A 22,083-nucleotide genomic window follows, 5' to 3' on the forward strand; every position below is an offset into this window, starting at 1 on the left:
GCGTCCACGTGGGTCCTAACGCTAATATTATCGGCGACAAAACAAAAGATAATTGTTATCATTTGTTTTGTGCAGTTGCGTGGCAGTCGTGACTAGTTGCCTGGGATTAACTATACGTCCGAAACCAATGTGTTTACCTCCTAAATCGTCGATGCAGTGGAACTCAATGCGCGATTGATTTGAACGACGATTGGAGCAAATGTGTCAACAGGAAATTTTCAGCCACCGTGAAGTACAATCCATCTCTGTTTTTTTTCGTCCGCGTCCTACACATACGTTTTCACCAAGGATCGCAGGAAGCTCGCAATACACGGGAAACATACCGCAAAACTAGATTCGAGCGCGCGCACCATGCGATGCGGGCTCCTTTTCAGGGTTTGCGAAAGCAAGTGAATAAGGATGCCAATTTTGGCTTGTTGCTCCATCGTCAAATGGCTTGCATCGTACAGCGCAGGAAGAGACGAGGACAAAAGGTGAAGTGACAAATGGACGCAAGCGTTGTATAAAAGCGGATGTTGGAAAATTAGCGCTTGTGTGCCTTTGTCACTTTATCTTTTGTCCTCGTCTCTTCCTGCGCTTTTCTACAAGCCATTTCGTGAAACTGTTTTTGTAACATGCAAAGAGCGACCGAAACGTATGCGCGGTGTTTTTTGACGACGGCCTACAATACCCTCAAGAATACTTTATCTTTTGGGGCCACAGTTTATGTGAAATCAGACACAGCAAATATGTCGGTAGTTGGGCCAGTTGGTACGTGATTGAAGATGAAAACCAGCGGGAAAAAAACGGGCACATAAAAAGAAGGTGACAGCACGGAGCTGGACTAACATCAGTTGTTAATCCAGCCCTGTCCTGTCGCTTGTTCGAGATGTCTGTCTTCGGATCCTTTCTTGTGGTTGTGGCCGACTCTCAGTGAGTATATATTGGTGCAAGTATATAAGACCACACAAGGTCCTAATGCGAAAACATCCTTGGTGATAGACTGCCCATAAACCCACATGCAGTTATAAGTAAGATGACGCATAATAAGTCCTACGTAAGTCTTACAAATTCATAGGATATCCATGATGGAAACGGACCCCGTAATCCAAACACAGTCCATATATTTTCCATATATTTGCCGTGTATTTCAGTGAGAATGTTATGGAAACATACCGAATTATTCGAATGGCACACGGAACGTTTCAGTAGGTGTGTTAAAGGAAATAGGCAGTTTACTAGACGTTTATTGGTTCTACCATTCGGTATGTGCCGTTCGTTAATTAATGCTTGTTAGTCTGTATTGCAGAGTCAGCTTGTCTCGTCGTAATTACTAGTGGGACAGAAGCTTTAAACCTCGCTGCATATGCACCGTACTTCTCTCCGAATGCATCCATCACTACGTATTATTTTCCCAGAAAGCAGTCCGAGCGATACATCCTCTTAAGTGAGTCGGACAGTTGACTTGCTTTTTTTGAAAGGTACACTGTAATAATGAAAGCGTGAAAGGCGTCAACGGGAAGACAGGCAGTTGTAAAATACAGCTCACAAAAACAAAATGTATCTCGTCCAATGTTTTGACAGGACTATTTGTTGACAGGTGGAGTCCCGTCCGATCCCTTCTTCGAATAACCTTTCCATTGTTGACTGTTACTCCCAAGTTGTCGCTTACGTATCTCTTGACAGCCCCTTTTTGATCACGACGCCCTGATTCCCTTCCTATTTATGTTTCATTCAGTGTTAATGCATCTAGAAATGCGCAAAGTATTAGTGTACTAATGATGAACACCGTAACTTGAGGCGATAACACTTTCGCTTCATTTTCTTGGTTAGTGAGAGGCCTGCACTGAGAATGCAAAGCCGCGTAGGGCTGGTAATAAATTCTCGGCGAGCCTTGCAGAAAGCAACGTCAGAGGAATCTGGATGGGTGTGCCGTCAAAAGCTGCGCGCACGGACGGAAGGGTCTCAGAGTCTGATGGCGCGGTTGTTGACAACGGAATCTGCAAGGGTAAGACAGGAAGCAGATAGGAGCGTAATGCGTCCCGTGAGAGCGAAGCCCGTCAAAGAACTCCATTCATTTCCTCTGTTCGCGTTATCTGGGCAAGAGTGGTGCGGAGGAATGTCGTCAACGCGCGCGAGACTATGCCCGACGGGCCCAAAAGCGCGACGATTACGCGGGCCAACTTATCTCTCGTAATTAGACAGAGGAAAGGATCGTACGCGGTTGCCACACCGACGTTACTGCGGTAATGCCACGCGAAGGCAGGTGTGACGTTGCTTGCACAAAGGCTTCTGTTTTGAAGACGCTGTTTTTCCTGCAACCTCTGTTATCGCGGTTGGCTGGTCCTTTTTTCTTTATCGTGGTTAGTGTGACTACAACGTGAAGACCAAAATGCCAATTTGTAAATAAGGGATTTTGCTACTCCCACGCAAAGTGACAGCAGGCGCGAAATGGAATAAAGTTGTTCAAGACGGGCTGACCTTACCGCACTAGGTCGACCCGTAAGATCATTATTTCCGCCTATTCAATCAAAACAACATTTATAATGAATGAAGTTCAGTTAACATTCATTGACGTAACCATCTTTCGGGACCTAACAGCGTTGTTTCAATGCCCCGAAGTGGTTCTTATTTACCAATAATAAGGGCGTGTTTGTCGCGTCCTTTGTGTGTTACTATGCGACTCTATTTTCGCTTAATTGAGAACGCGCAGTAAAAAAAAATGCCCCCACCTCTCCGAAGGGAATTGTGAGTAAATGCGAATGCATTTCTTTCGCCGAGAGTACACGGTGTAGTAATTTTAATGGCGTAAAGCTGGACACATATACGCGCTCAAGTGTCTCCCTTTTGGGCGCCTCTTTCAGCGAACGCTTCCTACGTGAGTTCGTGATCACCTCATGGATGTTGCCACCGTCTTCAATGCAGTACAAACGCGTTTAGAACGCGCTGTTTTCAGGCTGTGCCAAGGCAGCACAGACGCTACAAACGCGTTTCAAACGCACTGCATTGAGGCGGTGGCGCAGGGAGGAGAGAGAGCGAACGGCGAGAGAAGGAGCGGCGAAGCACTGCACCTACGCTCGCGCGCGCCCGCAGCTGTTGCTATGGGAGAGGGAGTGAGAGCGGAGAGGCGCGCGGACAACGCCGGATGCCTCACATAGCCCGACTAAGAAATGCATTTGCATTAAAAAAAAAGAAAAACAATAGAAGCAAGCGGCCGCCGCTCTAGATGTCTTTGTATCGTCCTTTAGTCGACATGTTTTAATGGCGGATCTGTTTAAGCTCGCCGTCGGTGCGTGACGGGTGAACACAAATGATCATCATCACGAGGCGGCACGTGCTCTCTTCAGCCTCTTCTTCATCTGCTGCTTCGCTCCGAGAACACGTAAGCGGATTTGTCCGGCGTGCAATGCAGTAACTATGATGGGCGAGAGAAGGAGTACAGAGAGAGAGAGAAAGAGACACGGAGAAATTTTTGGCGAAAAAAATTACTTGAATAGGCAGGATTCGAACCCGCGTACCGGCCATCCGAAATCGAGCGCCGTAAGCACTCGGCTAACCAGGCAAGCTAGCAGAGCATAGCATAGCCTTGTATAGAAAGGGTGTGGGAAAGGGAACTGAGTGTGAGGAGGAGGGAGACGGAAAGAAGAAGGGGAGAGAGTAAACCACAGCACAGGGAAATAGAAAGAGAGAAATAGAGAGAAAGGTAGGAAAAAACAGAAAAGAAGGAAAGACAGAATTCATTTGTTTAGGAAATACTGCGTTCACTGAAGACCAGGCAGGTGGGGAGCATTACAAAAAAGCAAATACGCAAACACCGAGAAAGAAATCAAAGGAATAGTCAAATTTGCAAGAATACAAAACTGATATACAAATGGCTATATACAAATGGATATATACACTTGGATGATATAAATGGATGATGATTGATGATAAAAGAGCGAGAAAGAGAAAGAAATAGACAAAGAGAGAAAGAAAGAAATACAGATAAACTGAGACAAAAAAGGATGTAGAAAACATAGAGCGAAAAAAGAAAAAAAGAAAGAAAGAGAACAATGAAGACAAACAAAGAAGGCCGCCCAAACTCCGCTCTTCGTTCAGGCTTGGCGCCACTATTGCGAAGCAGCCCAAATTTTTTTGTTCTTTTTCCTGACAAGCATGTTGTTCACATAGCGGCAGCCTGTGGGAAGTGCAGACTTTGTACTTATGCAGTGACTCAACGGAATGCGCTCGTACCTTACTCTGAAATTTGCGAATGCCATGCTTGGTATAGATGGCATACTTTATTATCGCGTCTATCGCATGCCGTACATGATACGAAAATGGAGTGAAGGTCGTTTACCTTCAACCATGACTCGTCCCCCAAGTTCGTCCACATAGAGCGGCAGCTTTGGGAATGCTGTGGACAGACACGCGGAATATCCGCCACGCGATCCGAGTGTACATTGTTTTCGTAGTCAGCGCAAAAGATCGCCGGCTTCCTTGTTGTATTCACTCCAACGCACACGTGAGGGTAAGCCTTCAGCTAGGAATCAAAACGTGCTTCTCTGTTCGCATTCGACGGCGGGATCACAGAGGCACTCGGATCTTGCCCTCACTGAACCGATGTGGAATACAATTTGCTACACGATATCTTGGATAGTCTAAGCAGTAAAACGTAAACTTACACCCCTTTCCAATTTCTCCAGCCTAGAGTAGCTGACTAGACACTTTTGTGTTTGACCTCTGTGCGCCTCTTCTTTTCTGCTTCCTTCCTTGCTGCAGCTCTGAAAATTTTCCGTACTTCACAACAAATGACTCAATCGTAGAAACAATTGAAACACTATCCATTAAACTGTATTAGTGTTTCCGTGGCAAACGTTTCCTTTATCATCCTCATGGAATCATGTCCTCTGTGGAAGGCAAGAAGAACGACTGCGTGCCAGAAGGACACATTAGAATTCATGAACTAAGGATGGCCACATGATGAAGTTGCCGGGGCACCGTGCATTAAGGCTGGTGTTAATGCTATATTTTTTTATCGTTCAAGCTCGGGAACTTCCAGGGGTACATCGCCAGAGTTCCCTTTACCGCAATACCTGAGTTTCTCAAAAGGAAAGAAGACGCAGGAGCCGCACGTTTGCGTCTTGCTTCTCACAGTGGGATTCATGCACGAGCTCCTATCTATGCGATGAACATCCAACACCTCAGCTGTGAAGCGATGTTCATCCAAGCTCCTATGTTTTCGGGATGCACTGCGTCTACTGTCATTCTACTAGACTCTCAGCAATGCCCCACAATGGTACACACGTGCGTTAAATTTATAGATGTCACTGTTGAGGTGCACAATGAAACGAGCCTCCGAATGATATCTGCTCGTTCGAACCGCCATACTACTCTTCCGCTCAGCACATGTGCCATTACGCGCGCGAACCATTTTATATAGGGGCAAATTGCAATGGAATGCAGGAACTTTCGAGAAACAGGAAGCATGTAGGCAAAATCCTGAATCCAAAGAGATAGACAACATCGCCACTGTCGGCAGTGATTCCACTCCTGCGCCAACTGCGCCAAAGTGCGCCAAATTGTATTTACTGCGCCATCCTGATAATATCGACGAAATTTGCGCCAAACTGCGCCAAAGTCTTGTGTTTGGGGGCGTCTATCACCGGCAATCGCACCGCCGGCGCGTCAGAACATGTGAAGCTCGATCTTGGGGCTGCCAATAAAGTCGCAATCATGGCCCAAGAATTGTTCCGCTGAATACATAGCGCTCGCGCGTGCGTTCCGAGTAAGCCAGGATGCCATGCACGGTGCCTACGCAGCTTCTGTTCTGCAAGTCGGCTCGACAGCAAAACGCGCTCTCCGCAGAGGCTCGTGACGTCTAGGCCTATCGGTGGCGAGAAAGTGCGACGGCGATTCGTCGGCGGACGTCGTCTGTTCCAGAAACGCTGCTGATAGCTCGTTTCAAGCATCGCACGGCACGTAAGGAAAGCAATGTTCAGTAATAACTACATGAGTGCCGCTAAAATGTCTGTCACTTCTGTTTCCGGACATCGCGGAATGAAATCTGGGATCGCTCGCAATAGATATATGGGACAATATCGAATTTTCCTTGCTTCGCGTTTATGGAAAAGCACGCGAACGGTGGAAACGCGTTGACACTTTTCCTCAGATATACTTTACCCATGGATCTTCATCCAGAACAGCTTTTTGACCATTTGCAAAAATCTGCAAGGCGGCTTTACTGCAAGGTTGTTTTCCAACCAAAAACTCTCCGTCGCAGACTGGTTTTCTCGCTCATTGTACTTTTACCGCTCCTAGTTCCAGTGAAGGCACGCGAGTACGACAAAACGACCTCTTTCCCCAACAATTACTGTGGGGCCGCCTCGTACGAACCCTCAGCCTTCGCTAGGTGGACAAGGCAGCCGTCGTTCGTAAGAAAAAAAAAAAGGGGGGGGGGGTAAAGAAGCAAAACCGGAATGAGCGAGAAAAGCAGTCGGGGATTGAGAGTTTTTGGTTGGAAAACAACCTTGCAGGAAAGCCGCCTTGCAGATTTTTGCAAATGGTCCATTGTCCGAGTTTGTAATCACTCTGCGGTAAATACCCCCTAAAAGGCCCTGCCCTTTCTCGAGCTCACGTGCTAGGGTTCCAATTCGAATTTTTTGCTTGCTTTTTTTAAAATGTCATCTCATTAGTAAACTCATATCTCCTGGTCGGAGCAGCCGCAAATGCGCAGCCAAGCGAGTGACATGTCCATAGAGCCAATGGGGACGAATATTTGGACACGATGGTAGCGCCGTCTGGATTCTAACGGTAGTTGCAAAAACAATTCAAAATGTTATCTTGCTCTCAACAGAAAAAGCTTTTAGCATCTTTCACATGCAAGTTAGTTTTAAGAACTACGAATATTGTTTGTAGATTTTATAGCTGTGTATAAAATGAAATATGTTTCAAACGCACAAGGGCGTTTTGATATGGCGCCTGGCGTTCCGCATAGCAGACGATGCCATCGTCGTCTGCTTCTACGTCGCCGCTGCCCCCCCACTCGCTCCGGCAGCCCCCTCTCCACCCTACCTGAATTTTTCTCGTTTCCATAATGTACACTACAGTCACTTACTCATTAGGTACTCACAAGTATCTTGCATACTTTAGTAGGGCAGTGCTGCCGCATGCAGGCCGAGAGAAATGACAACGCTGATCACACGAACTTGCTGCAATAAATTATTTTATTGCGACTGCATCGATGGTTACACAAAATGAAGGACACGTAAGTAGCGTTTTAGCATGTATACCAGCGAATAACATGCATGCATAAGTGTTTATATGCAAAGAAGGTACGTACTACGCATAGCCCCACCACAGATGTCCGGAGCACAGAAGCTGTCCAGCGTTGGATGATAAATAGATCCAACTGCACGAAGCCTTCGCTGGTATAAGAAAGGTATACCGCTAAAGTCCCTGCACTTCTGCTGCTCCAGATGTCGCACCACTTCGTTCACAGTATTCACCAAACTGTCTGTAACTGGTATGAACATATCCGCGTCCCTTTCACGGCCACCAGTGCGGCGTGACTTCTGTTTTCTTGTTTGCGCTGGTTTGCGCTGCCACAAAAGTGCGTCACTTTCAAATCTTTTCAGCCTTCGCGCTATACACGCTTCTAACAGCATAAAATAATGAGAAACGGTTTTTTGTGCATGTGGACCTGAAGTCTTACAAATAAAATCGGCGAAAAAAAGGCTTAGATGGCGTTTCGATTACCGCTGCCGGCGGTGCGCTGTCGTCGTTTCGATGGGGGCGACACCTGAAGGCCCGGACGCGAAGCTCGCATCATGCCACCGGCTTGGCGCAGCTGTCAGAAGCGGGCCCACAGTGAAGCGGCTACGCCATGTTACACGTCCGCCCCTCGCTTTCGGGGGTCAATAGCTAACGGTTAAAAAACTCAGTTTCGCTTAAAAGCGAAGCAATGAATGCGATACCAAAAAATTGTATTGTGAAACGAAGTAAGACTAGCAGCTAACTCTTTTGGATCCGATCTCGCGTAACTCAACAAAACGCTGGTTTAAGGGAATATGGCCCCTCCAGGAACCGAAGCGTTTTCTTGCTCTGAGTTCTCTAAACGCGAAGTAAGCGTTGAGAGCACAGCAAGTTTACGAGCCGTCTCCTGATGCCTCGAGATAGCGCGCGCGCAAGCGACTGCGCCCTTCGAACGATGCGCCCCTCCCCCCTTCCGCTCCCCTGGCGTCCCTTCATGCTCCTTACGAAAGACGGGCGGGGCGTTTCCTCTCTGTTTGATGAGCAATCGACGGCAGGCCGCACGCGGAAAGATGTTATCTCATGCGCTGTCCGTGCGGCGGAGACAGACGGCCGGCTAGTTTAATCTCCGCTTCAGCCGGGTTCGTCGCCAGCGCTCGCGAGCTTTTACCCGCGGCTAGAATGCGCGTGGTGATGTTATTAATTTGGACTTTATACGGCAAATTACGGCAACGGCGACGGCGAAAATCCGCCGAGAGTGTCCATATAATTGCTATCGCAAGGGTCAATGTACGGGGCAGATTTTGCGCGTCCCCCCTCTTAGGTGAATAGGGGGGGGCGGCCGCCCCCCCTCTGCCCCCCCCCCCTGTGCGCACGCCTATGCTCCTGAGATGATTTTTTCCATGAGATTTGCAATGAATCGAAATATTTCTAGCCTTCATAAGAGCCCCATAATAATGCTCAGGTGCTTGAATGTTAATGCAATATGCTTCTGTATTGCACTCCAGGATGTAAAATTCGCTGCTCCAAAGCGCTCCCAGATCCAAAATTATCTGCTCCAAAGTGCTCCAAGATGAAAATTTTGCTGCTCCAAAGTGCTCCAAAACTGAAATTTTGCTGCTCCAAAAATTGCTCCAAATCAGAAGTCCTCGGTAGCATCACTGACTGTCGGCCTTCCACGTAAGTGCTCGTACACGTCCTCGTTTCGAATCATTGTTCTCCATGTTCGACTTTTGATCAAACTGCTTTCGTAGACTGCTAGTTAAAAGCTAGTTTCGTACTCTTCACTACTGTCAGCTCCGACGGAAATGCAGCGGCCATTTGGCATGTCTTCAAGAGCGCAGGAAATCAGAGCGACAGAGGCTTGGGATTAGAAGGAAGGCGGAGGGGTAGAGACAGAGGAACGACAGGCGCGCTAATTATTCTTTCGTTTTGTTCTCCGTAGAGGCACGCGAGAGATAACGGCGCGGCAACTGTCGGGTAGGGGGCTGGATTGACAACATGCCTGTCTGCTCGAGGAGCCTGCGCGGCGACCCTGAATTGTGACGGGGCTCTGACTGTTTCATCACACGCCGCCGCCTTCCTGGGATTCCACGGCGCGGACAATTTCCACGAACGTGTTCGGACGTCGCTCATGTGGATGAGGATAACGGTCGAAATAGAGGGGGAGGGGCTGGTCCGCGGATAAATAAATAAAGCGCGATGGCGGTTCACAACGAAAATTCCTGCAACGGCGAGTCACTTCCCATTCCAACGCAAGTCGACTGCAATGCGCAGCAGCTGGTGCTCTCGCTCATGATCTCACGTAGCATCGCTGTTCGTACCGGTGGTCGTAACGGCGCTCCGCGTGTGTCACTCTGGTCGACGACCACGGCGCAGACCCTCTTGTGTCCGTGCCGTTTCGCTACGACCGAAGACGTCGTTATAGCGAAGCCTCCGCAGTCCTCGACGGACGACCTATTTGAGACAGTGCGGTGAACTCTTTGACTGCGCCGTGAACTCTGTAGAATGGTGTGCCCGAGGACTGAGTCGTTCACAAGCAAGCCTCCTCCCGTCAACACTTACACGGGCCGATTGCCTAGTGCCGACGGGTAAGTTTTTGGTTCGCGATGTTTGGAGCGCACTATGATTCGATGGCGGGGTGGTCGCGGGAAATTGAAACGTTTGGCCCCTGCTTTGCATCTTTTACAGCGTCACTTGAGAAACGTGCCGTATAGAATTCCCTCTGTGTTTTCAGTGTGGCGTCAAGGATATGTTCCGGTCATTTTCTAAAGATGTAACATGAACTTTCCATTTTCTTAGTTTGCGAAGTTTCGCTTTACACTATATTCTGGGCCTGCTAACGCGAATTTTCCCATGCATCGATCTGTGACGCTGTGAAAGCATCCGGAGTAAATAATCGGTTAGTGCATGGACAGGTGAACATGCCTGGCTTGTACCCCGATGAACGGTCGCTTATATGTGGCTGCTGCCTCTAATGTTTGCTACCAAGAATGGACTAGCATTCATAAGGAGCACAACTGTCACACATTAGAAATGCGTGTCAGTTGCCAACAGTAGCCGAACCGGATATGTTAAGGTTAGATAGACTTCAGCGATCGTCTTCACACGCTGTCGTTGTTTTGGATGCGGTGGCATTGGTGTCGGGCTAGAATGCCACTAAGGCAACATGCAGACTTAGAAATAGATCACGTGAAAGTATAAGTTTTCATATATTTCAATTAGGAGCTGGCTCGCCAGTTTCATAAGCTGGGGCAAAGTTTCGCGCCGTAAGCGTAACCTTAGTTCCAGAGGCGACCGCTACAGGCGCAGTTCGCGCGGAAGAGAAGTCTCCTTCCTCTTGTTCTTTGAGCTCCTTGATGATGATAATAACGCAGGCAAAACACCGATTATTTCCGAGCCAGCTCCTCAATCATCATTCACTTCGTAGATATGGCGTGAATTTTTTTGCTAAAGGCGAGCGAAATATGAAAGAACGGCTTGTCTTGAATCATTCTGAAACTTTAACTGTTACTAACAGTGGAGCTCTTTAAACGGCCAGTAAACAGGCTCCAACATTATTTTTTGCACCTCCCTAAGAAGCATGCTTATTCGTGTAGAAGGCCGCGGCGACCACATTTTGCGAATATCCCAGCACTGTGGGCCACACAGACGCCCATATTGAAAAACAATTCCCGCGCTCCTCTCCAGCGCCTGTCCAGTCATCCTCGCCCACGAAGTGACGTAATGTTGCCCATGGGCAATTTTACGTCACACCGCCTTCGTCGATTGGTCCTCTGCACTACGAAACGGCGCCTTGGCCCTGCGGTGATGCAGCTTGGCCACGCAGTCCGCATCTTATTTCCTGTGCTGCCCTCTGCTGTTTTGGTGGTGGCTGGCACTATCGGGACAACCGGTATCGCCAGATCGAAGGCCTCCGAGATCGAGAGGCGCTTCGCGACATTGCCGCTAGGGGAAGGGCGTATGCGCCGTGGCATGCTTGCTGAACTCGTCAGCGCCTCGCACCCCTCGCACCAGGCTTCCTCAACGCGCCGCTCTGCCACGAGAGACACCTTGCAGACGCCTTGCTCGTTCTTATAGAAGAATGGACTGTTCGGCGGGTTGGTATCCATTATCATGAAAACTGCGCGAAAAACGTGTAGACGAAGGGAGACAAGAACAGCACAAGCACATATAGGCAGCGCATCGATGACGTAATCGCTGACGTGCTATGCAGCTGAAGTGGGCGTATAGTCACGAGAACGGGCTACGCCTACCCCTCTTCGCTGCCAAGAAGGGTTGGAAGGCCGAGCAAGAAAATGAAACGAGCTGAAGCGGGTTGTTTCATACCCTGTAACGTCCTTATTACAGCACTTATTCACAAAATTCTTGCATGTTCGCATCGCACAAGTGCGCAGTTATATCTCCATCACAAATTTTCGGGTTTTTTACTGGGCCTTTGAGATCGACGCTGAAGCGCGCGGAACATTCGCACTTCCGACTGGCGGGTATGTGCCGCAGACATTGGGCAAGCCCCAAATTACCTCCGGGCCACTGAAAGTGAAGAAGCTGTCTATAACAAGAACTAGCGGGTGTGTGCACAGAAATTGGGCAAGCCCGACTACTCACTTCCGGTCCACTAAAAATGACAATGACTAAAGGGACCGGAGGTGAGTAGCGCAGCTTCCCAAATTTCTGTGGCACATACCCGCAGGGCTAGTGTAGAAAGTTTCCTTGTTAGTGGACCCGAGGTGAGTAGTGGGACTTGACCTATTTCTGTGGCACATACCCACAAGTCCAAAGTGCTAACCCAACGCTTCACACGTTTTAATGTGGACCTTAAAAAGTTCCGTTGATAGAACACTTGAAACGCTACAATTACCATGCCATTGTTCTTCAGGAGAATCACAACGCGTACACTATACAGCTCGCGTAAAATCAGCTGCGTATTTTACTGTATCTCCGACTGTCCGACGCACCAGGAAGCAGTGTTTTTGGAGGCTGCTGCTACGGCAGTCTGCTTCCTGTCCTGTTGTTCAAGAGGTCTTAAGTGTATGTGTTGTACGATTTGACTTGTGTTGAGGGCATGGGGAGGTCGCAGCACAGATTGATATCAGGGAGCTCACTGGCCTTCCTCCCTTAGTGCAGCACTGTCACACCGTGGTTTGCGTCGTTATGAGCCCTTTGCAGACTGGACATGCCTGCGTGTACTCGCATAACGATGTTATAATCGCATAATGCCATAAGCGCTTGCACAGCGTCTCACACAGCAGAGTAGTGTCCAGACCGCCAGTATACAATGTCTTCTGGTGTGCTGTAAAGTTAGGCATATGTAGCTCGATCGCTTGGTTGCTTCGTCTCATTTACAAGCTTGTAAAATAATACCGCGAGAAAGAGCGGACCACAATGGAGATCATCACACGTAAATATAAAATATTCATTCATAAAACACAAATAGGGCAGGCGAAACGAACTCATATTTCTTACATGTTGGAACCTAGGAAGATACGCCTCGCACTTAGGCCTAAAAGTTAAGCCTAAAGGCTTAATGGTTATAAGCAGTGAATTTTGTACCGAACACACAGGTCGCTTAAGCGTCGTATTGTAGTTTCAGTGCGAAAGCACATTTATCCATTGTAACGCTGAAACTTCTTCACATAGAATAACAGAGAGCTGAGCTAGTTGATAAGCATTCTTAAAAGAGAGGGCGTGCATACAAGGACACAAGAAAGAAGTCAGGACACCACAAACGCCGACTAACAACTGAAGAGACGTGCAACGGCTGAAAAGAAAGAATGCACGAAAACTTATCTGCGCATGCCCGTGCAACAGGCGAACCTATCAATCCGGCACGCGTGGCGGTCTACGTTGAAGATAACTGTTAAGGCATTTGATTTCATTTTTATGCAAGTTAATCGACGGTTGGCTCACGCATGCGCTACCACTATTCTCGATATGCCATACTTCAATCATCAGGCGCGTTTCTTCATTTCTATGACGGTACAACACTGCGCATTCATCGAATTTTGGCGTGCACTTACAATCTCGACAATGTAAAGATAGATTAGAAGGTGAGGCTCCTGTTAGCGATCTCTTATGTTCCAACAGTCTCTGGTTAATGCATCGGCCCGTTTGTCCTTCGTAGAAGCGGCCGCAGCTGAAAGGGACCTTATACGCCACACTCGTACGGCAATCAGTGAATTTGTTGGTGTGTTTTACGAAACAAATATCGGTCCGCTTCTTGTCTTTTACTCGCTCATTCTTCCTCTGCACAGCGGCACAAATCTTACCTAGCCTATTGGCAGCCGTGAAAACAACATTAACGCCGTATCTACTTCCTACTTTCTTTAGCCTGTGAGACACGCAATGAATGTACGGTATACACCAGAGCACGCCTGTCTCGCACCCAGGCTGCTGGCGAGCCGAGCGGATACTCTCGCACCCAGACGCCGGGCTGACCGGGCTGCCGAGGCGCGCGCCGGCTGCACTAAGTAAACAGGGCAAGCTGCAGTTCTGAAGCTTTAAAGTGCAAAAAAGTACCCGTTCACGCCGCTTCAGCGTATAAGAGCTCGTCTGGGCACTACTGCGTCGTCTTTGGATGCCAAAACAAGCAGCGCAACAAGAGGATAATAGCGTTGTCTGCGACGATTATACGACGCGCCACGGAAATAGTGCCGGTGCGGTATTTTCAGCTTCGCCGCGAGTGGATAACTGTGATTCAAGCAAAAAAACTAGGAGCCGAGTGAAAATGCTCGAGTAAGTACACTAAATGCGTGTATTCTGCAGTGTGGTGCCCACCTATTTCGTTTTGCGAACCTAATTTGCGTGACACGCAGCTGGGTTGAAGGCAGGCGCGAGCTTTGTGTGGGGGTGCACTTCATACCTTCGAGCGTTTCCTTTGACGAAATGTAGTGCAAGGTAGTGCTTTCAAGCACAAGAAATCAGCATGCTTTGCCACTTTCAACGTAGTATTAAGCTTTAGTGCTTTTGATGGCATCCACGCCTTCGAGATTTCGTCTTCGAAAGGTAATAAATGGCACGGTGCTCCTCAACAGCTGGCCAGAATTTCGTGCTTTCACTGCAGTGTTCGATGTCCCCAAATTTATTTGGACACGACGCATCCAGCTGCACATAATACATATATTGGCACGTAAGTAAAGAGTACTCGCGCCAGTGTCCTTTACGTCGCAGACGTAGCTAACCGGCTAACTAATAGTAGCACAGTTTCGCTTGTAAAACACCATCGTTACAAGAATAAAATCGCGCAGATAGCTTCCAAAAGGGATCGATGAACGTCACTGCAGGTGATACTCTCTGATAGCACGCTTTTGTGAGCAAGACGCATTATTGTAAGAGCGCTCGTGAAACAAAAATTACGTTCCGCGAAACTACCCGTAAAGCGTACTCTAATTATTACGCGATGAATGCTGAAATGATGAGCTTTCACAAAACTTGTGCACAACTTGTAATATGGGGCAACAAAACATCGTTTCACTCTTTCGCGAGCTGCACTGCGATTACGATTCACGCGTACTACAGCGAGAACGTTTTTTTACAAATGTAACAGCGTACGTATCCGACGAGGTTGCTTCCGCAGCCCACTCAGCACGTACTGTATACATTGTGGACTTGCATGAGCAAGATGTTCTTGATGTTCCAATAAAATAAGCGAAAATGTCCAGGCCAGAAAAGACGCGAAACACGCTCTCCGACGGGCTGAGTTTCGGGAGTTTCACGTTTGCTCTGTGCGGCGTCTGCTAGCGTGGCAGCCCGCGCACGTTGTTTCCTCGCGTGTGCGATAGATGGCGCGACGCGCGATGCAAATATGGCGATTCGCATGGAATTCGCTGTGTTCTGGTCTATACCTACGACACGTTTCTTCCCATCGCTTCACATAATTTATTTATTTATTTATTTCAACATACTGCAGCCCCGCAGGGCTATCGCAGGAGTGGGCAAATGCATACATACATAGAAGAGCATAATACATACATATATACATAGCAGAGCATAACAAGTGCGCTGAACATCAATGGTTAGTAATATACAATAAGAAGTCATCGAGTGATAAAGATAATCTTTACATCTTTGTGTAAATCTTTGTGTAAATCTTTGGGTAAATCTGTAAAGTGATAATCTTTACATAATCACTCGACTTTACTCCTGCGGTAATCGCCCACGTCTTTCTGTTTTCAATTGTCCTTCTTAGATGATGTACGTATGTAATACGGTACGCACACCTTTGATATGCAGTTGACATCACGCTGACGGTGTCCTCGATGCCACGTAAAAGTTTTATTAGACTCCAAGCAGAGTCTTATTCACACGCACTTCCTTCATGATATCGGTTGGAGAGAACTCTGTATTGTGGGCTTGCGATAGAACTGCTGGAGGTACTTGGTCTACCACTGCTGCTGCTGAACGAACTGCCCGAGCAGATTGTCAGCAACGCTGCCGCCAGAATCCATGTGTTCGCGCTCCCAAAGCAGCAACTTAGTGCCACCCCCGAGAGGATCCTGCCGTTCGCGCCGCCGAAGCACGAAGTCTTCGACGCTTGTCGAGACATACATTTTAAATGCGAAGCATTTCTTAGCGAACCTCAGGCACTTAGGCCGTTTCTATCTATCTATCTATCTATCTATCTATCTATCTAGCAGCCTACGTCTGGGCGCTCTCCTGATCGTCTCCATAAGTTGTAATATACCACAATTGGCATAGCCGGGGATCAGCGTATGACGAACACGATTCACTGGTCATGAGATGAATAACGCAAAATACCTGTCACGTACGTCATGAAACCCTTTTTCTCAGTCACGTGTGGCACGTACCCGCATACCAGATTTCATGTTATGCGGGTATGTGCGACAGGTGATACAGAGTCTCAACCAACACAGTAACCACGAAGACACACAATGACACGCAAGGAAAGTGACAATAATTGTTGGGGTTTATGTCCCAAAACTACGATATGATTATGAAAGACGCCGTAGTGAAGGACTCCGGAAATTTTGGCGATCTGGTATTCTTTAACGTGTGAACGGGCATCTAGCATTTTGTCTCCATCGAAATTTGACCGCCAGAAAGCCGGGATCGAACCAGCGACCTTCGGGTCAGCAGCCGCGCACCGTAACCGCTACACCACCGCGGCGGCCGCAAGGCAAGCGAGGAAGCTGAAAACAGAACACCCTTGGAAGACGCTCAACTACCATCCACTCGTCCATGTGGTCCGCAACGTGGACCACGTGGATTACGCAAAAAACGGGATCAATGCTACCGGGTTCATCATAATAAATGCTCCGAGAGAACCAGGCCTCTCATCATTACCGTTCGCTTCAACATTGATTTATCATGACCCAAGAACGCTGGTCCTTATACTGCGTGAAAGACGGCTTGGATGTGGACAGGGCATCAAAAGACCTCGCTGCCACATCTAGGACAGAAGACATCATAGACCATTTCATCGTAAGAGATATCCAGGATTTACACCAATTGTACTATACCTCGCACTTCACTGCACTTAGACCACTCGTAGCCGCGATCACGAACGGATCCGATTAACAAGTCCGGTCCAGCTACTGGGGCTCACTGATCACGGTGATGATGACCTTGTTCAAGAACTGTCAAGAACTCCTTTCACACATGCACACGGGTTCGTGAAACATGCGCGCGTTCTCCGTGATAACGGACAAGTATAAGAATAACAAGTGTAGCAACTGCAACTGTGACTGTAACGTACTTGCGGTACGCCTGCGCGCGCCACTCGGCTGTGTATATATCCAGGGAAACCTTCCTGAATGAAGCTTAGTTGCGAGTAACGCCTGTCTTGTTCATCTGTGTTCCTTCTTTGCCTTGTTCGGATTCGTGCTATATAGTATTGAAGAATATAAGCACTACATATCTTACCGTGTCTGGTGTTGGCATCACCCATGTTGCTGTTGGCATCGTCACGCAACTGTAAACAACTGGGTATTTAATACATATGCGACTCTTCAACATATGAGTGTGCGTATGCCGCTTTCCACATTTTTCTAGCGTCATTCCGCAACGATTCGCTCAATGTGAAAAATTACGCCACAGTCACCATCCCGCCCGTGCTTCGCATAACATCGATTCCCACGGTACGTGAGATCTGTCGGATTTTTTGTCTCTCTCAAGTTGTTTGCGCCATATATGTTGCAAAATTAAAACAGCTTAACAGCCGCACTCAAAATTCGCGTTACAGAGTATCGTAGTCTAAAATGGCAGAAATTCCGGAAAGGATGAAAAAATCGTGAACACGGGGGTGCGCTGGAACCGACGTTCCGACAAGCGAACTTTTCTTCAACGCTGCAACTCACTTTGCAGCTTCGAACAAAAGTCCACTTGTCGAAACGTTGGCTGATAATGGAATCGACTGACAAGAAAAAGAGCAAGAAATGGCTGTCGCCTTTCAGTCGCCTTAGGCAAATGCATGAGGGACCGCGTAACTTTGCGACTTTTTGTGTTCGCTGCTGCTATTTGATGGTTTTCGCCCTTGTGAGCTGCACTAGCGTAACAAAATTTTGTGCGTACTGGTCCTCTTTTTGTTTTCCTCTTTACGACGACTGCCTGGATGCAGTTTTGAGAGTGAGGGAACCGGCTTGGCCATAAACAACGACAACGTGAAAATATGTCGATGCTGCGCAGTGTGACCGTGTCGTTCTAACCAGCTGCGTGCCATGAATCAGCCCTGCAAAGACCTTCGTCGAGGTGGATTCACGTCCGCAAGTAAACCAAGCACAGCTGTTGTTTCGTTCTTTTTTGAACAAAACAGCGAACTGCGAGTCAACGCCATTCGTCTTCTGCGCACGGCGAACGTCCTCACGCTGGTACAATGTGATGTAGCCGCAGAACTCGAAGGCCCCTTCACTTCCTGTTTTGGCCAGAATAATACGGAAACGGGACAACCGCGGCCCGACTTAAAGCGGTGCATTTGTTTTGTCAAGACGTGTTTTCTTTATTCCTAGTGTTTCCTCGAGAGGAGTTCACTTGGGTCCGCTGACACCGCCAAAGTCTATTAAAAGCAGGACGTTACTTACGCAGGGAGTGCACTCATGAAAAGGAAATTCAACGAAGCGTAAGGACGGGGTGGAGAGAATTCGTGGGCATTTATGAACTATGACGTTCGGCTTACCGCCTTCATGACGTGTACAGTCATTGGATTGTGTTCAGGAGAAAAGCTGGGCAAGTTGGTACGCATTCATGATGAAAAACAGCTCATAAAAGCGATGAACTTGTTGAGAGCGCCCGTCCTGTTTCCTTACTACAAGTATACCTCGTTTTTTGCGGTATTTTTCATCACTGGATTGTACCAGTACTAACACGTGGAGGAAAAACATAGAATAACAATAAAACTATAGTCGGATACAACTTTAGAAGTCAGCGGCATTTCTTCCTCAAAGGCGGATGAACACAAGCCTGCACCAATGGGCGCGCACTCGGGACTGACGTCATGAACGGGACAGCCGGTGGCTCTGCCTTCGGAGAACATCGGCGCGTGCATGACTATTGCTTTAGTCGTGAAGGCGATCGGCTGCCGCGCTTCGGTCGTCTGGGCGGGGCCTCTCTTGACTTCTTAAGTTTTATCCGACTATAGATATGTTAAGGACTGCACACCATGCGATGGAAAGGAAGATGTTATTGTAAAGTTAATAGAGAGGACGACATCGTAGTAAATGAGGGGGCAATCAACGTTATTTGATATTCTAGCTGGCAGTAAGGAAAGAAGGTAGAAAAGAAAGAGCAGAGAGGGGAGAGGCACGGACTTTAACCAGCTCAGCAAAACCGGCTTCCTGCCCTAAATTGGGGAGAGGGATGGGGCAGGTTGGGAGAATCATGGTGCTGCTCGGGCCACGCAGTGCGAAGAACACATGACCGGTGAAGAGAAAAGCAGGCGAGATGATGAAATAAGCAAAGCTACAGGCATGAAACCGAGCCACTTGTATAGGACAGAGTGTGTTGGAGGTTGTTGTGAGCAAGCCTTCGTTCTTTAGAGGAACCAGAAATGTGCCGATGATGACGCCGAATGTGCGAGCGGGACGTCCAGTGAGGATTTCTTTGTCACGGCCTACATTGTCCTGCATAGCTAATGGACTAAATATAATAACAAGAAGACGCAAACGTGTTCAGTAAGGCTTGCAAGTTTTAAGCCTTTTTTAAGGAAATTCAGGACCTTCAGTAAACGCTCAGCTACTATTGCCTTAAGCTAGCTCACCTGCACTGAAAGGGCAAGTCATGGTGCAAACTTATTGCCCAAACGTTGTTTTATGGTAAGTATCACATTATCTCACTTTGTGAGGATTTTATTGCTGAAGCCAGTACAAATGGTCTTAAAGTGGATGATGGTTCGACGACGAAGAGTGTCGTTGTGAAAATACATACATTGGTACTGCATGTCCTGAGGTATCTATTAACTACATAGGTATTGCAGTTAAATAATTGTGCGCCTTCCGTTTCCATAGTTACGTTGCAGATTCGCCCTTGCTGTTCCTCTAATAAGAACAGTACGTATAATAAGTTAGCACATACAATGAGATATTTCAAAACGAACACTAATGGCCAAGTGGCTACGCCAACCAGTGAAGTTACGAAACTATTTCTACTGAACAACGCGGACATGCGTGGTCTTCGGATGATAATAGAACACTACGACGGCACCGCATACATGTGATGACTTTCGACGTGAAATTAGGGAGATGAATCGGCCGCAAAGTCACGCCTTCGTAAAACGTGATACTGTTAAGCATCGCCCAATTTCATGAATCTTTTCGTTCGTAAGTGATACTTGGTATTGGCTGGTTGCCTTCTCTAATAGTATTCCCAGCGTTATAGCTGGCCGAAGTTTTCTCGTTGGAACAGCTCAGCGTATTAGAGGTTTTTCTGAGTGTGGGCGTCGTTCTTGTGTAGTAGAAGTGCTGAATACAGAGGTGCAAAACCTCGTGCTTGAGTTTCATAGTGAATCGCATGGTAATCATCATGACGTCAGACTGTACCTCGCAATTTTCTGGAGTCCTACGCTCTCTCTGAACATTTCCGGATAAGAGTAGCTTTATAACGGCGTCCTTGAAAGGAACGTCTCAACCGTACCGTAGGCGTAACTAAATCAGCAGCTACAGTACTGCAGTGCTTGCATCCGACATTGCTCAGCGCTTTGCATCCGTGCGAGTGACAGATGGTCTTCTGAGGGATGTGGCGGAATTTTTCTCTCTCGCACTTATCTCTGAAGTTATGTGACGCGAGAGACTATAACACCACGCGCACTAAAAACAATAAAATAAAAACTGCTGTTTGCTCGAAGCAAACACATATCTTGCCTGTCAGTGCAGCAAAGCACCGCGCTTCGAGAGCACGTGCTGACCAAACCAACGATGCGAGCGGAGTTTCGAAGTGACCGCCGCGACTCTCTGCGATTGGTCGACGACGCTCGACCAATGGGAGGAAAGCACTGCGCCGCGACACGAGCGCCGCGGGGTGTTCTTTTGCGGCACGTTCGGGCACTAGGCCAACAGTGCAACGCTTTCACATTCACGTGCGACACGGCGAGTTTGCCCGCATATGTTTCTGCGCACGTGAGTCGACCCATTGTGTTACAACAGTGCAGCCAGCAGTCGTTCATCCGAGGCCATGTATCGAGACGGCAAAGCCGGCGTGAATCTGAACCCGTGAGTTCCGAGCGTTCGTTATACCCACACGTGCCTGAACGTAAACAGCTGGTGAAGAGCGCTTTAACGAAGTGCATTGTTCCCATTCGTCTAATTTTGGCACAACGTTTACGTCAATTTCAATTCTTTTGTAGTTCTCTAAAGAACCCACCACCGAGAAATTGCGGACTACGTGCTGAGCCGTGGAATTTCGTGGAAACAGAAAGTAACAATTATTGGTTCGTTAAGCATGCATTTGCTGCTGTAAATTATTTTGTTAGGTAATCTTCATTAGTTGAAGTAAAGTGAACAGTTAAGGCTAAAACCTCATTATATATGTACAAATCCGATACAATCAGTTTATTAGGCTGAAGAAAGAAATGAGTACCTGTCCCAGAGAGCGCGCCAATTGATATGGAAGCCCAGAGGCCAAATACCGAACAGGTGAAATGCACGCTCGCCTGAATTTGCACTCGCGCAAAATAGCGGCATCTGACACCAGTCTGAATGAGATCACTTCGACGCATATCACCAGAATCGCTCATGGAATGCAGTTCCTCCATGGCTATCCTTATTCATTGATTACTCACAAAAGCCGAGACTCAAGCGCGGTAGCTTCGTAGTCAGTTCAATACATGAAGTATGTTTACTCAACGCTTGGCTTCTGAACGCACTTCAACATGTTACATAGCACAGCCTTCATGACATTTCCTAAGCAAAATAAGTGATTGGGAGAGGTGGTAGAGTTTAACTGTTTTGATGTGCAGCGCAATACTAAAAAAGAATAAATAACTGCAGAGGAGCGGGTGTCATACTTGTGCTTCCTGCTCTGTCGCGCTCATTTTTTTTTTCCGTCTCTACCGTCTTAGTGAATCAAAATCGTTTATTGAGCCAACGGCCTGGAGTACACCAGGCAGAACTGCCGAAGATGATTATTCTCACTGGCGGTTATAGAAGCATTGGAAGATTCGAATTTAAGGATGAGTTGGTTTTCACCGAAATCCATTGTTCATAGTGAAGGCTTGGGGTGTGAAGACATACTTCTTAGGGGAACAGCGCCACAAATACGTTGTACAGAAACGGGGGACAAACATCAAACGCCGTTTGCTGCCCTTGACGGTCCTACTTGCACTCCCACTTCTTGGATTTCGATTACACGTCTGCGTCGAACTTGTCGGACCATTCAGGAATAAGGCGGTTAACACGTCAAGAACCGATAGGGCGTTATCCTCTGCAG

The 22,083-nt window shown here is 47.7% G+C and overlaps 1 protein-coding gene across 3 annotated transcripts in view; it reads left to right on the forward strand.

Moving 5' to 3' along the window:
- Positions 1-22,083, forward strand: part of LOC119402348 (solute carrier family 26 member 6) — a 113,857-nt gene that overhangs the window by 61,179 nt on the left and 30,595 nt on the right. Inside the window, exon 1 of one of the 3 annotated variants that reach the window (XM_037669492.2) lies at positions 9,558-9,800. The exons of 1 other annotated variant lie outside the window; for it this stretch is intronic. In XM_037669492.2, coding sequence (XP_037525420.1) covers positions 9,718-9,800 — 83 coding nt within the window. In that variant the 5' untranslated portion in view covers positions 9,558-9,717. Of the gene's footprint in view, positions 1-9,557; positions 9,801-20,746; positions 20,868-22,083 lie in introns of those variants that run through there. One more of the 3 variants, XM_037669493.2, reaches the window with a different exon arrangement.

This window comes from Rhipicephalus sanguineus, chromosome 8 (assembly GCF_013339695.2).
Source record: "Rhipicephalus sanguineus isolate Rsan-2018 chromosome 8, BIME_Rsan_1.4, whole genome shotgun sequence".
Lineage (NCBI taxonomy): Eukaryota > Metazoa > Arthropoda > Arachnida > Ixodida > Ixodidae > Rhipicephalus > Rhipicephalus sanguineus.